At 38.7% G+C, this 14,194-nt stretch overlaps 1 protein-coding gene across 1 annotated transcript in view; it reads right to left on the reverse strand.

Annotated features, from left to right (window-relative positions):
* The window catches only part of ABCB11 (ATP binding cassette subfamily B member 11), an 83,384-nt gene that overhangs the window by 17,127 nt on the left and 52,063 nt on the right, over positions 1 to 14,194 (reverse strand). Inside the window, exons 19-23 of the mRNA XM_034654698.1 lie at positions 13,079 to 13,243; positions 7,573 to 7,677; positions 7,324 to 7,485; positions 1,683 to 1,886; positions 183 to 424 (exon numbers count right to left, since the gene is read on the reverse strand). Of these exons, the coding sequence (XP_034510589.1) occupies positions 183 to 424; positions 1,683 to 1,886; positions 7,324 to 7,485; positions 7,573 to 7,677; positions 13,079 to 13,243 (878 nt within the window). The remainder of the gene's footprint in view (positions 1 to 182; positions 425 to 1,682; positions 1,887 to 7,323; positions 7,486 to 7,572; positions 7,678 to 13,078; positions 13,244 to 14,194) is intronic.

The raw sequence follows: 14,194 nt of genomic DNA on the forward strand, positions 1-14,194 counted from the left end.
AATCGGTCCAGTCCAGAAGAACCATCCTGACAACCCACAGAATCTTGAGAAATCATAAGCCCCCACTGTTGAAGACACCAAGGTTGGTCTGGTTCGGTTAAGCAGCGGAAGCTACCTTACAGAGCCAGGCTCTTGCTCCCTAGAGTGTGGGGCTGTCATGACCTTGGCCTGATAGTCCTCACCTGAACACATAGCTGAAATGGAGCCCCTCGTTGGGGATTAAGTAACCTCCGTATCTGTAGGAAGCCGAATTCGCGACAAACACTATGCACTGGGAAAACCCGAAGCAGAATCCGTACACGTTGGCTTTTCGAAAGGCGGTCTTGAACGGCTTCTCCAGCTCCATCTCAAATGCCTGGATAAACTGCCGCTCCTTTCCGATGCCAGCGACAGTGCGGATGTTACTGAGAGCTTCATTTGTAATCTGAAAAGTGAAGAAGAGGCTTAGAAATAAAAGAGCAGAAATAACTACTCTCGTGACATTTCAGCGGCTACATGGACTCGATCTGGCGCAAATGGCAGAAGGTGGTACGGCTCTGCGGCCGAGGCATCATCTGGGAGCACAGAGAAGTTCTGGGAGGTCCGCGGACCTGGACCACGAGTCGGTTAAACTCAAGTTCTATTCAATACTAACATGGCTTTGTTGCCTCCACTTGTAGAAGAGAGAAGGGGGGAAATGTACCCACGCTGATCCTTGAAAGCTTTCTAGCTTTTTCATGAATTTATTTGAAATGTCTAAAACGGTATCTTTAGGTGTCTTGCGACGCAAAAGATACTTAACGATGTAAGTTCAACATATGATTCTATTTTCTTAAAAAAAACTGAACAAATATTATATAAGTTATAAAGTTGATCTTTACTCCAGCTATGAATTTGCCTTTGTTTCAATCCATACGCTAGGGGAAATCATCACTGTTTCTGAATTAGCATATCTTATTCTAAAATAGCACAAAGGTGGGCAACTCTCTGCCATCAGTATATGAAATCTTCTTGGCTTCTGTCTTCTTGGGCAATGTTCACATTCCCTCTCTTAAGAGACAAAACCTAGAGAACAGTAAATTTGTTAAAAGAGTAAAGGTGTGTATATGTGTGTGTGTGCGCATGATTTCTTATACCTGATAAATGCCTATGCCGCCATCTCCTCATTTACCCGATACCCAGATATTCATTAGAACACACTTCAAAAGTGCATCACTGAAAACTAAGTATTCGAGACCTAAACTGAATGTCATCGTTCCATTTGGGAAAGAAATTTGTTATAAGTCTAGCAGACACTGAAGTGTGAAAAATAAAAGCGTGTGCCATTCAAGAGATCATAGCTCCTCTCTGTGTGGGCAGCGTGACCTGGGGAAACCGTTTAGCGAAACTAAGCAGACAGAAAACTGGAGTTTCCACTCTTGCAAATAAGAATACACCAAATCGGGATGTGGAGAAAATAACCACTGGAGAGAAAATCGAATATGCAACCCTCTCTGTTTGCCCCACTGTTTCTCTCCAGCTGCTCACACTCACAGTATCAGAGCTTTATTGTCACAGCCTTCAGGCCAAGGCACGGATACAAAAGGCTAGTGGGAGGCTTCCAAAGATGAACATTTGTAGGCTAACAGCTTCCTTCAGTCTCTTTGAACTACTCATTCTTGACGGTTTGTCTGACAGTTGGAAGATTGGGTCTGTAAGGTTACCTGGCCGGCGATCTCCAGAGCCTCCCTGTTTTGAGAGGCAAATCCTGTCAACATTCTGGTCTGTATGGCTCCCGATAGAGCCAAGAAGGGGAAGAAGCACATTATGACCAGGCTTAGCTTCCAGCTAAAGAAGAAGGCAATGATCATGGCCACGGTGATGTTAGTGAAGGAATTGACCATCATTCCGATCTGAGAGCCGGCTGCCTGCAAACCAAAAACCATCAAACGATCTGAGACACACAGTCTCTTTTATCAAATTCCACTATGTGAAAAGGCAATTTTATACAAAAAAAGAAATTATTCTGATAAAATATGTATAACATGATGTTTCTCATTTTAGTTGTTCATAAGTATACAATTCCATGGCATTAAATACATTCACAGTGTTGTGTAACCATCACCACCACCATCTATACCCAAAATCTTTTTATCGTCTATAACAGGAACTCTGTACCCATTAAACAATAACTCCTCTTGCTCCCTCTCCCCAGCCCCTGAGAATCTCTGTTCGAGTTCCTGTCTCTATAAATTCGCCTCTTCTAAGTACCTAAGTGGAATCATACAACAGCCTTCTGTGTCTAGCTTATTTTAGTAAGCAGAACATTTTCAAGGTCCATCCATATTGTAGCACATATCAGAATTCCATTCCTTTAAAAGCTGAATAATAGGGGCGCCTGGATGCCACAGTCATTAGGCATTTGCCTTTGGCTCAGGGTGTGATCCCGGTGTTCTGGGATGGAGCCCCACATCAGGCTCCTCCGCTGGGAGCCTACTTCTTCCTCTCCCACTCCCCCTGCTTGTATTCTCTCTCTCACTGGCTGTCTGTCTCTGTCAAATAAATAAATAAAATCTTTAAAAAAAATTAAAAAAAATAAAAATAAAAGCTGAATATATATTTCATTATATGTATAGATCACCTCGTGTGTATCCATTCATCTGTTGATGGACATTTGCATTGTTTCACCTTTTGACCACGTGGATAATGCTGCTATGAACATCGATGTACAAACGTCTGTTTGTGTCCCTGCTTTCCTTCTTTTGGATATATGCCTAGGAGTGGAATTACTGGGTCATTTGGTAGTTCTATGTTTAAAAAGATTTTTTGAAATAATGAGCTCCCTAATGCAGTTGAAGACTGGATTAGTAAAAGTCCATTTTATTCACAGCCTTGTGGAAGCTCATCTATTGACTGATCTCATTTCATGGGTGTGAGAGCTAGGGCAGTCAGGAGATTAACTCAGCCCTAAGCAAGCGCTCCATGTATGTCAGGTGACTGTGCATTTGGTCTGCTTGAAAATACCCAGGCATTGGTCTTATGGTAATATTTCTTATTATTCAGTGAAGATTGATGCTTGTTCTATAATTAGAGTTTTGAAATTTGTACAAGACTATTATAAGAGCCCACTTTTGTTCTCATTGAAGTTAACCTGCTCATTGGTACAAAATCACATGCTGATTTTGTAACTAGCTGTTCAATCAACGCAAAATGGACAAAATGGATTCAGTCTCAGTATAGGTGGAGAATGGACACTCGTGGTGATTACTATTTACACTCAAAATTATTTGGTGGTTCCAACTCTTCTTTCAGTTGCAGCTATACAGATGTGACCAAAAATTGGTGTCTTCTGTATAGAAAAGACTTGCATGGGTACAATTGCAAGATTTTTGCCAGTATTATAGAGACTTTAGCATTTTTTAAAAAATAAAGAATGCAAGACAATCACAGGTAAGCTATTAGGTAACTGAAGGTCTAAGGAAGTGCTGTGCAAGAATAATTTGCGTCTTCATTCTGTATTGAAGACTCAAATGGAATATGAACTCTCGGGTCCCAAGAATTCCCGTACATTGGTTATAACTTCCTTGAAGACAGGAATGAAAAGCTAATTAAGGATTTATTTGTATACCTATATTTATAGCAGCATTATCCACAATAGCCAAAAGGTGGGAGCAGCCCAAGTGCCCACTGACAGCTGAATGGATAAATAAAATGCGGTCTATACAAACAATGGTATATTATTCAAGCCTTAAAAAAGAAATGAAATTCTGACACAGGCTACAACATGGATGAACCTTGAGGACCTTAAGCCACGTGAAATACACCAGTCACGAAAGGACAAATATTGTTTGATTCTGCTTATATGAGGTTCCTGGAATAGTCAAGTTCATAGAGCCAGCATGGAATGTTGGTTATCAGGAGTTGGGGGCAGAGTTAATATTTAATTAGTACAGAGCTTCTATTTGGGATGATAAAAAGTCCTAGATATGGAGAGTGGTGATGGTTGCATAACAATGTGAATATACTTAATGCCACTCAATTGTACACTTAAAAATGGTTAAAATGGTCGATTTTATGTTTTGTATATTTTACCACAGTTAAAAAGAACAAAAGAATTTCTAGGTGGCAAGGAGAGTCAGGCATTAAAGCGAATTTGGAAAATAGCTGCATAGTTCTTTAGAATATAATTATTTTGTTTTCTTTTACATTTAATTCAATCAATAATTTTAAAAATTTAAAAAGTAATGCAGCTTAAGACATGTAAAATATATGTACATATATAACACTGAACATTTTCACAAAAAAGGGTCAGTCTAGATATTACTTTGTACTTTGATTTTTTTTACTTAGTGTAAAATAACCATCCCACCAGATCATTACATTAATACCTTTAAAAATAGCTGCCTAATTTTCCTTAGTATGGATGTATTCACTCAACTATTTTCTTATTGGTGGATATTCAGGTAGTTTTCAGGGGATTTTATTAATTTTTTGATCAATATAAACACATACTTGAGTGCACATTGTCACAAAACAGGAGAGAATTTACTCATATGAATTTTAGTCAGAGGATTTGCATACCTGATTATTCTCTAAAAAATGTTGGAAGAATTCAAACTGTAACCACTATTTTATGAGAGTGTCAGTTTCTCCTCATCCTCACAAGTATAAGAAGTTGTCATTCATGATAGTTTTTATTGAGTTGATAGGTGGAAAATGGTGTTTCATTGTTTTATTAGTATTTTTCTATTAATAAGGTTGTACAATTCTTCATCTGTTAATTGTCCCATTGCATTTCTTTTTTTGTTGCTTGTCCATATACCTTTTTTAACCTTTATTATTTAGTTTATTTTTATTTTCTAACCAATTTCAGCAGCACTACACATATTAGGCCTATTAGGTATATTGATCCGTGTTACAAATATTTTCCTAAGTTATCCTTTGTCTATACAAAAGTTTTAAGCTTTTATGTAATCTGACAAGTCTACTTTATGTTTTTTTTGTCTTGCTTATGAGAATCTCCTCTACTTCCTCTTAGCACTCAAGTGTTTGAAAGTTCTAGTATGAAATAAAATGAAAAAATAAAATAGTTGGTATAAGTATTGAAAAAGAAAAAGAAGAGATACAATTATCTTTTTTTGCATATAATTTGATTATATACCTAGAAATTCAAAAGACTATATTAAATTTTTAAAAATTAGTTAATAAGAAAATTTGAAAAAGTGGTTGGCTATAAGATAAATATACAAAAACTAATAGCTCAAATCTCAACCTATGACATTCATTCAAAATAGTGAAAAATACATAAGAAAAAATGAACAAGATAGACTGATATGTTAATGTATCTGTATATTATATATACTATACATAGCATATAGTATATTCTTATTTGTATGTCTCTCTTGGGAACTTTTAGCATCCCAAACTGCAATCTTCAGGTGTGGGGTGGGGGTGGGTGGCTGTATGGATGTATTCAATGGGAATCAAAATAAAATTTTTGAAGAAGCCAAGATGATTTTAAAGTACATTAGAATAATTAATGTCCAGGAATAAATAAAAGAATTTTGAAGAGGAAAAATTATTGTGCAAGGATCTACCTTACCAGAAAATAAACACTTATCAGAAAGTTACATAACTAAAACAGTAAAGTCCTGGCACAGAATAAATCAAACTGATCAATGAAAGAGAAAAGAGAATCCCCATAGCTCCAAGTATCCGTGGGAAGTTGATATTCACAATGGGCAGGAGGATTTCAAATAGCTGGAAAATGAAATCTACATTAAATTTTGGTGGGGGAATATTTTCTATCCAGCTTGAAGAAAAAAAAAAAAGCCTTGATTTCTACCTTACACCAATATTAAAATAAATTTGACCCAGGTTAGCAACCTCATTTAAAAAAAAAAAAGGTTTAACAAAAATATTAGAGAAACTCTTAGAAACTTTTCATTTTTTTAAAGAGTAAGTAAAATTTTTGTAAGATGATCAGATACTACTCTGAGTCCAAGTGAGAGTGAATAACCTTAAAAAGCCGCTTGCCGATTGAAGGATGCAAAAATAGAAGCGATAAGGTAATAGCTTATTTATATGACCTAAACTCAAGAGTCAGGTAAACTGGACACTAGAACACTCAGATTGTAAAAGTGAAATTGCTACAAACTTTCCTCAAGCAACAAGACAATGCACATTAAAACCCTTCAAAATGATTATACATTCTGATCCAGTGATTATATTTTGAGAACAAAAAAATAATAATCAAGGATATGCCACGCTTGATGTAAAATGATGTAAGTTGCTTATAAGGGGGAAAAACAGAAAAACATTTAAATAAGGAATTCTTAAATGATGACACATTAAAATGATGAATTATACAGCCAACAAAAATCTACTCTAGAAGAATATATAATAACCAAAATATGCTCACATCAGATTGTTGTAGGGGAAAAACAGAAAGATTACAAAATAATATGTAGAGTGTGACCCAAAGTTTGTGAGAAACATGTGTATACCTAGAAAAAAGCTCTGGGGAAGAGGATCCCATGCTCCTCTGAATGTCTCTCACACCATTGTCCCTATTTTTGGTGAACTGGCTAGGAGTCAAGACACACAGTACTCAGTTTTTCAATCCAGAGGGGGTTGAATCACCTCACAAACGGTGATTTTCCTTTTTCGCCTCCCTGCCTCCCTGCCTTTCTTCCTACCCTCCTTCCTTCCTTCCTCTCTCTCTCTTTTCTTTCTTTCTTTTTATTCCCACAGAAAGTGAGTAGAGGTGCTGGATGGCACATTTGACTCTTGTCACTTTAATACGACAAACCCCTGGTTTTCTAAAAGCATTGCCTCACTTTACAATGGATGGGTCACCTGAACAAGGGTGCAGGTTCTGGGGTCCAGAAATCACAGCATTGTCTCTATGGGTGCCTCAGGATTCTAGATGGCAATCATTTACTTCTTTTCTTCAGTTTCCTGACTGGCGTTTACAGAGGCAACTCAGATCTCTTTTCCTAAGACTACCTGCACACTGGGCACCTGTGTGAGGAGGCTTTGCTTCCGCCTCTGGGGGGCGCCATTAAGTCTCGTGGAATCTGAGCCTCTGAGCCTGAAAATGATCTGAGAAATGAGTCTCAGGAAAGCTCTCAGTTGCTAGACTTGCAGGAAATCTAAATCTAACTCATGGCGCTGATTCTGGACATTGCCTGGGGAGAGGATGCTGTGTGTCAGTATTGCAAATGGTGGGAAATGTGGCTCTGGGACATCTCAATCCCATGAGTTCATATTTCATGGGAAACATAGAGGTCATTATCAGAATACTCAAAGGAAAGAATGTTTACTCCAGTTAATAACACTGCTGGCCCCCCCCCCAAAGCTTACCCCTTGAACTTGGGAGGCATCCGTAGCCAGCCTTGTTGTTAGTGCCCCAGGACTATTTCTGAGGTCATCAAACCAGCCAATGTCTTGCCCTAACATTGCCCTGAAACCAAATTTACGTAGCCTTTTTGTGAGGAGTTCTCCAGATTTAGCAAAAGCATATCCCTGAAACATAAAGGAGTCTTTAGTGATATTTTAACATGAAAAGGGAGGAAATAACTAAATCACTTACCAAAAAATAAAATTCCTTACCTGCAGAAACTGAGTGCAAAGGGATACACAGCCCATTACTACAAAGAGCAGGCACACGCCATTGATCTGTAGCCTTTGTTCTTCTTTATCAGGAAGTGAAAAAGTCTTTGCAAGGGAGTAAGTGAAGATATTACTTTATTATTTCAAACAATAGCAAAAGAAACAAAATGTTTAAAAGAAATTTCTCTTAAGCATTGGGTTAAGAAAACATACTAGAAATTAAGCCAAAGTTAACTGTGACTATGTGTACTTTAATTCCCCGTGGGAAAGGAAACTTGGCAAATGAAAACTAATAGCAACAATTTGCAGAATTTTGGTCTTGTTTCTTAGCCTGATGTAGGCAATTGTGTTGGCTTTTCATTGCTACAGATGAAAAATATGATTAAATATCACAAATCCTTTATGTAGTAAGAAAAAGAAATAAGGAAGGAAAGATGGAAGGAAGGGAGGGAAGAAGGAAGGGAGGGAGGGAGGAAGATGAAAATGGTATCTGGAACAAAGCACAGAGTATTATCATGATTTCTGTCCTTCTCAAATAATAGAAGCAATAACGATGATTTTCCCACTCAGGTACCATACCTGTTAGTAGTTCCATATATATATGAATAATAGCATCATTAAAAAAGCAACTAGCTATCAAGGCATTAACTGGAATTGGTTTAGGATTAAAAATACTTTCCATCCATCCGAGGCTGAGGTGGTTGTTTCTAAATCAGGAGAAGTTGCAAACATGCCCCCACCCCCTCAAAAAAACTACAGAAGTTGTGAATGGGGTTTTTTGAATCTATAATCGGGAGTAAACTATACTTTTTAAGTGTATTCTGAACTTGCAGACGTATGCTCAAGCAACTGACTGGGGACTCAGCTGTTGCAATAAAACAAGGGGAGAACAACTGCATATTCTAATGACATTGCCCTACAATGAAATGGATTTCAGGTACAACAAAACTTCCTAACTTTGGCTAAGTGAGGGAACTCTGAGTTCAGAAAAAGTATGCATTAGACAGCCTTATTTATTGTTCTAAATTAATTTAAGTAACTAGAACAAGGCTAACAAGCAGTTGCTCAAAAGAAACCATTTGTTCAGTAAATATGTACTGAGCACCTGCCACTGCACCAAATAAATCTCTTGAAGACAACGTATACTACTCCATTAACAAATCCTTTTTTGTAAAACAAAGTAACCTATTCAAATCATCACAAATTCCAAAGTGGAGGGGGGAGTTCTAGATGAATAAGATTTACTGTTTCAAGGACAGTTGCTAGGGTCTTCATGGTTCTTAATACAGGTGGAAGTGGGTTCAGAAGATTCCACAGTGGACTATAGGACCATATTAACTATAGTTAATCCAAGTAACTATATAACAAATATAAATATAACTATATCGTTATATAACAAATTAACTCTTATTTTATAGATGGAAAACTAGAGCCCAAAATATCAAGCCTGCTGTTCAAGTTCATTTAGCTAGTGGTTACTATTAGATAAGGAAATGTCTATTTTCCCCATTCCAGTGGTTTTCTTCCTGGCAGGCTCTTTTGGTTCCTGGCATTACATATCTTCTCAGTGTTAAACAAATATTTGGCTAATGTGAAATCCACACGACTGTCCAGTTCAAGATTGGGCATCTGTCTACCCATAACCTTTTCCCCAAAATTCTACTCCACGAGTCCTCTGTATATCTTTGTTGAAAATGCAACCCAAAAGGCTGCCCATTCATAGGTTCTTCTATGACACATCTGCGCCATTTTTGTAGCAGTATGTTTGTTTAGGAGAAAAGAAACATTCACTAAACTCTTGCTATTTACCAGATGCCAAATGTGTTACTTAGCCTACTTTAACTTAAACGAAGATTTCCTTAAATTAGGCTGCTTAAAACAACCCAGTGAGGTAGATTTTCTTGCCCCTCATTACAGATGAGGAAGCTAAGACTCATCAAGGAACAGCCACTTGTTCCAATGCAAACAGAGCATACAGAGCAGAGGCTTCCTACAGATGCAGGGCTGGCTGGCTCCACAGTTTCTGCTTTCTCCCCACAGGCTACATCCACATTGCTCTGCCGAGTACACTTTCCGAGTCAACTAGACCCACAGAAAGTGAATCAGATCAATTATGTTTTGATTGGATAACTTTATTAATCTGTTCATGGTGACCATCAATGCTTCGCTTGATTAGCAACCGGGCTCCTAATAGTGTCCAATCGCTCTCTGGGTCTATGTTCCAAACTGTGGTCTCAGTACACCAAATGTGAGTATTGTGCCCTTGAGGTAGGTCAGCATGAAAATAGCGTAATTACAAACAGACTATTATCTGACTCATGATTATACCCTGTGAGATGAAAGTATCATAAATCTACTGATGAATATGTGGTAATTATGCTCAGAGACAAACAGAAATGATCTTCTTTATCAGAGAGGAAAATAGTACTTCGTTTAGCATCATTCACTTAGCAAATAGAACCCTGTGAGAACATTAGCCGTGAGCAGACTTTGGATTTCACCAACTAGATCCTGTTACCCTGATACCGCAGCCCTCAAGCTAATTGCTGAGGATAAGTTTTTCCTAGGATTTCTGGTTGTGACCCGAAGAATTACAGAGCCTATTCTCACTACCAGCAACTGGGGGGGGGGGAGCTCTAGGAGAGGAGGGGTTATAACTGAATCATCAATTTTTTCTGACTTGGCCATTTCATAGACTAATAGAGCTGGAAGGTATCTTAGAAACCATTTTTGTCGGGGCGCCTGGGTGGCACAGCGGTTAAGCGCCTGCCTTCGGCTCAGGGCGTGATCCCGGCGTTATGGGATCGAGCCCCACATCAGGCTCCACTGCTATGAGACTGCTTCTTCCTCTCCCACTCCCCCTGCTTGTGTTCACTCTCTCGCTGGCTGTCTCTATCTCTGTCAAATAAATAAATAAAATCTTAAAAAAAAAAAAAAAGAAACCATTTTTGTCAATCCTTCCTTTTATTGTTGAGGAACCCAAGGCCCAGAGAAATGGCATGGTGTGACCCAGGGCATAGAGTGCTTGGTAAGTATCTAGAAGAGCCAGCTTCAGAGAAAAAGATCTCCTGGCTGGGAATCCAGCACTCTTTCCACAGCAGCTCATGTACAGGGTTTGGGTAAGGCTAAGTGAGTATATTCTCTGCTCTGTTTTTCTAAGAAAGTGATGATCAGAAAAGAAGATGGTACCCCACCAGCCTATCCCAGAGTCCATGGTTTCTCATGCTTCATTCCGCCTTCTGATTACCACCCCCACCCTTTCTTTATCCCTTTTTTCTCCTACCGATCTTCCTCCTTCTTATGTCCCATAAATGAATGAAACCATATGATAATTGTCTTTTTCTGCTTGACTTACAGGCTGGTGATGGGTATTAAGGAGGGCACGTATTGCATGGTGCACTGGGTATTATACGCAACTAATGAATCATGGAACTTTACATCAGAAACTAGGGATGTACTGTATGGTGACTAACATAATATAATAAAATATTATTATTAAAAAAAGAAGAAGAAGATGGTATCCCAGATTTATTTTAAAAGCAAACATCTAGGGGCGCCTGAGTGGCACAGCGGTTAAGCGTCTGCGTTTGGCTCAGGGCGTGATCCCGGCGTTATGGGATCGAGCCCCACATCAGGCTCCTCCGCTATGAGCCTGCTTCTTCCTCTCCCACTCCCCCTGCTTGTGTTCCCTCCTCTCTCTGGCTGTCTCTATCTCTGTCGAATAAATAAATAAAATCTTTAAAAAAAAAAAAAAAGCAAACATCTAGGGCATAGTTGGGTCTTTACAGAGTTCAACCCTATGCACCACACCTTCTCCTTCTCATCACTGCTCAGTGAGATGCATTTCCAGAGCCTTTCCCTACTAGAATATTATCATAATGAGAGCAGGGAGGGGCTTTGGTTTTCTTGTTCCTCCCTCTATCCTCAATCCCAGCAACAATGTCTGACAAACAATAAGTGATTCATAAATATTTGCTGAATTGTGAGTACATTTTTATGTTTAATGTCTGTCCTCTTCATAGACTAGAAGCTCTATTAGAGAAGGCGGCATGACTGAATGCAATCCCAAGTCCCTGGCACAGTGTCTACGGGAGACAAGCAACAAATATCTGTTGAGTAAGTAAAAGAACATTTCTATTATATTTAGGATATTGTACTTACCATATATTAAAGAATATAAATTAATTATTTAAAAGACTGTCATCATAAAGGGTTTCACACAACCAGAAATTCAATTTACCAGAGTTTGAGAGTCAGGTTTCCAATTTCCTACCTCTCTGAAAGTACCATGATTTCCTCACTTACCACAAGGGGGCAGTATGGCAGTTAAAGCGGTGGCTGAGGCCCTCTGTACACAATTGACTTGATCTTGTTTGTGGACTGTCCAGGTCTTTCTAATATGATTCATGCCCATGGGGACATTTTTGTGGTCAGGACCTCTTCCAGAGATGCCACAAAAGAAAGAGAAGGAAGGGAAACTAACACTCAGGACTCTTACTAAGCTCTGACAGTGCGGTGTCCTGACAAATCCTCTAGCCTAGCTTCGGAAAAGCTGGGTTCTGCTCCTGGCCCTTCCACCTAATGCCCGTTTCACCATGAACAGATTAATAAAGTAATCCAGATTCTAGGTTTGCCTCCTTGTTGATCTCATGGGATTTGCGTGTGGGGTTAAATTTCAACTAAAAAACTTTGGCAGCATTTTGATAACTAATTTTGCAACAAGAGTTTTATTAGAACCTGGCTCTCCAGTCACACTGGGTTTGAATCCCAGATCCATTATTTGCTATTCTAAGTTCTGTATACCTTGGTTCACTTTTTTGTAAAAACAGGAACAAGAAGAATACCCCCCTCAGGTGGTTACTAGGAAAATTTAGTGAACTATTATATATAAAGTGCTTAGATAGTATCAATTAATGCTTATAGTTATTATTTTTCACTGTAGCAACGAAGTCAGATGGAGACTATCAAAACTCCTAGCAAGTGAAAAATTGAAATAAGCTTATTCTTTACCCATGCCTTTATTTTACCTCTCTCTTCCTTTTCCTGTTTCCTTTCCCGCCTTGCCATTTCAAGGGTGCAATCAGCAGAGCAGACAATTCTACAACGTGTACTCACACCTGCTTTTATAAGCAAACTCTGCACCTCAGCTGTCTCAGCAAGATCAAATGGCCGTAAAATCCTTCTGTATTATTCAACAAACCTGCTTTGCATTCTGATTTTGTTTGCATATAGGGAAATTGCCCTCTCCTGACACTGAATTTGCAGCCATACTGCAGTTTTTACAGACGCGATGCCTGGACGAGTATCCTGCCAGCCCAAATGAGAGCGCACAGCTTCCCCTTCTTACCTTCTGTGTAATGGAGACTCAGAGCACTTTGAATTCTTTAGAGATGAGGAAAAGAAAGCTAAATCCATTAAAATACAGAGCCAACCCTTCAAAATGACAATATCCACTGATAGGAAAACAAAAAATATCAGAATAAAGCTAATCCAGCTGTTTGCTTACCCCAAGAATCTGGCTGAATAAAAAGGCATAGAGCGGTGTGACCGACCCATTGACAGCGGCACCCACGGCCCCTATCAGCATGTAGGGCCACTCTGGAGCATTGAATTTCAGAATCCTCCGAACCGGGGCAGGTTCAATTTCTTCTTCCACAGGAATGTCCTTGCCCTTGAGGGGAGAAAGAGTTACATTAGTCATCCTGAGGTACATGAAGACATTTTTGCATATGTTCTTTCATTATACAGAAGTCCCTCTGGCGTTCACAGATTTAAAAAGTCATGGTTTGATTGGTTATGAGTGACCTCAAAGTTCTATGAGATGCAGTGATTTTTTTTTATGTTATGTTAGTCACCATTCAGTACATCATTAGCTTTTGATGTAGTGTTCCATGCTTCATTGTTTGCGTATAACACCCAGTGCTCCATGCAATACGTGCCCTCCTTAATACCCATCACCGGGCTAACCCATTCCCCCACACCCGCCCCTCTAAAACCCTCAGTTTGTTTCCCAGAGTCCATAGTCTCTCAGGTTCTTCTCCCCACTGATTTCCTCCAAGTGATTCGTTGTTTTGTAAGAAATGGTTTTTGAATTGCTTGAGACCATGCCGTGACTTGGAAGGGACGTGCTACGTGGATACTCATCTGAAAACAAGCTTGTGGTTTTCATTTCACGATTAGATATGTGTTAACTCTAGGGGAGCAATTAATATGTTGGATCTTTGAAAAAAGTAAGCCATCCAATTTTAAAAAGCTTTTGGCCTATGGTGGTATTTATATATTTGAGGACTCACAAAAATTTCAAGGTATATCCTTCGTAAATGGCAAAGTTCTACAATCTAGTAACTGACTAAAGCGCTAAGGCAGGGCTGTGTATCTGAAACATGGCAAAGTAATTATTAAAATGTATTAAACGGTGTCAACAGTTATCATTTACATGCTTTCTATAAGATTTTCCTTAATTAGTGCCCAGAAGTTAATGGTAATCCATTCGGGATTTCTAAATTCTACATATTCTTTGCAAGGCATGAAAACTATTTTATTATTTCCCTATTCTGATCTCTTTAGTTGTCATTGAAGTGTCAGAGCTAACAAATTTTTATCCCCTTGAAAGCAAATATTG

This window comes from Ailuropoda melanoleuca, chromosome 2 (assembly GCF_002007445.2).
Source record: "Ailuropoda melanoleuca isolate Jingjing chromosome 2, ASM200744v2, whole genome shotgun sequence".
NCBI classification, from domain to species: Eukaryota; Metazoa; Chordata; class Mammalia; order Carnivora; family Ursidae; genus Ailuropoda; species Ailuropoda melanoleuca.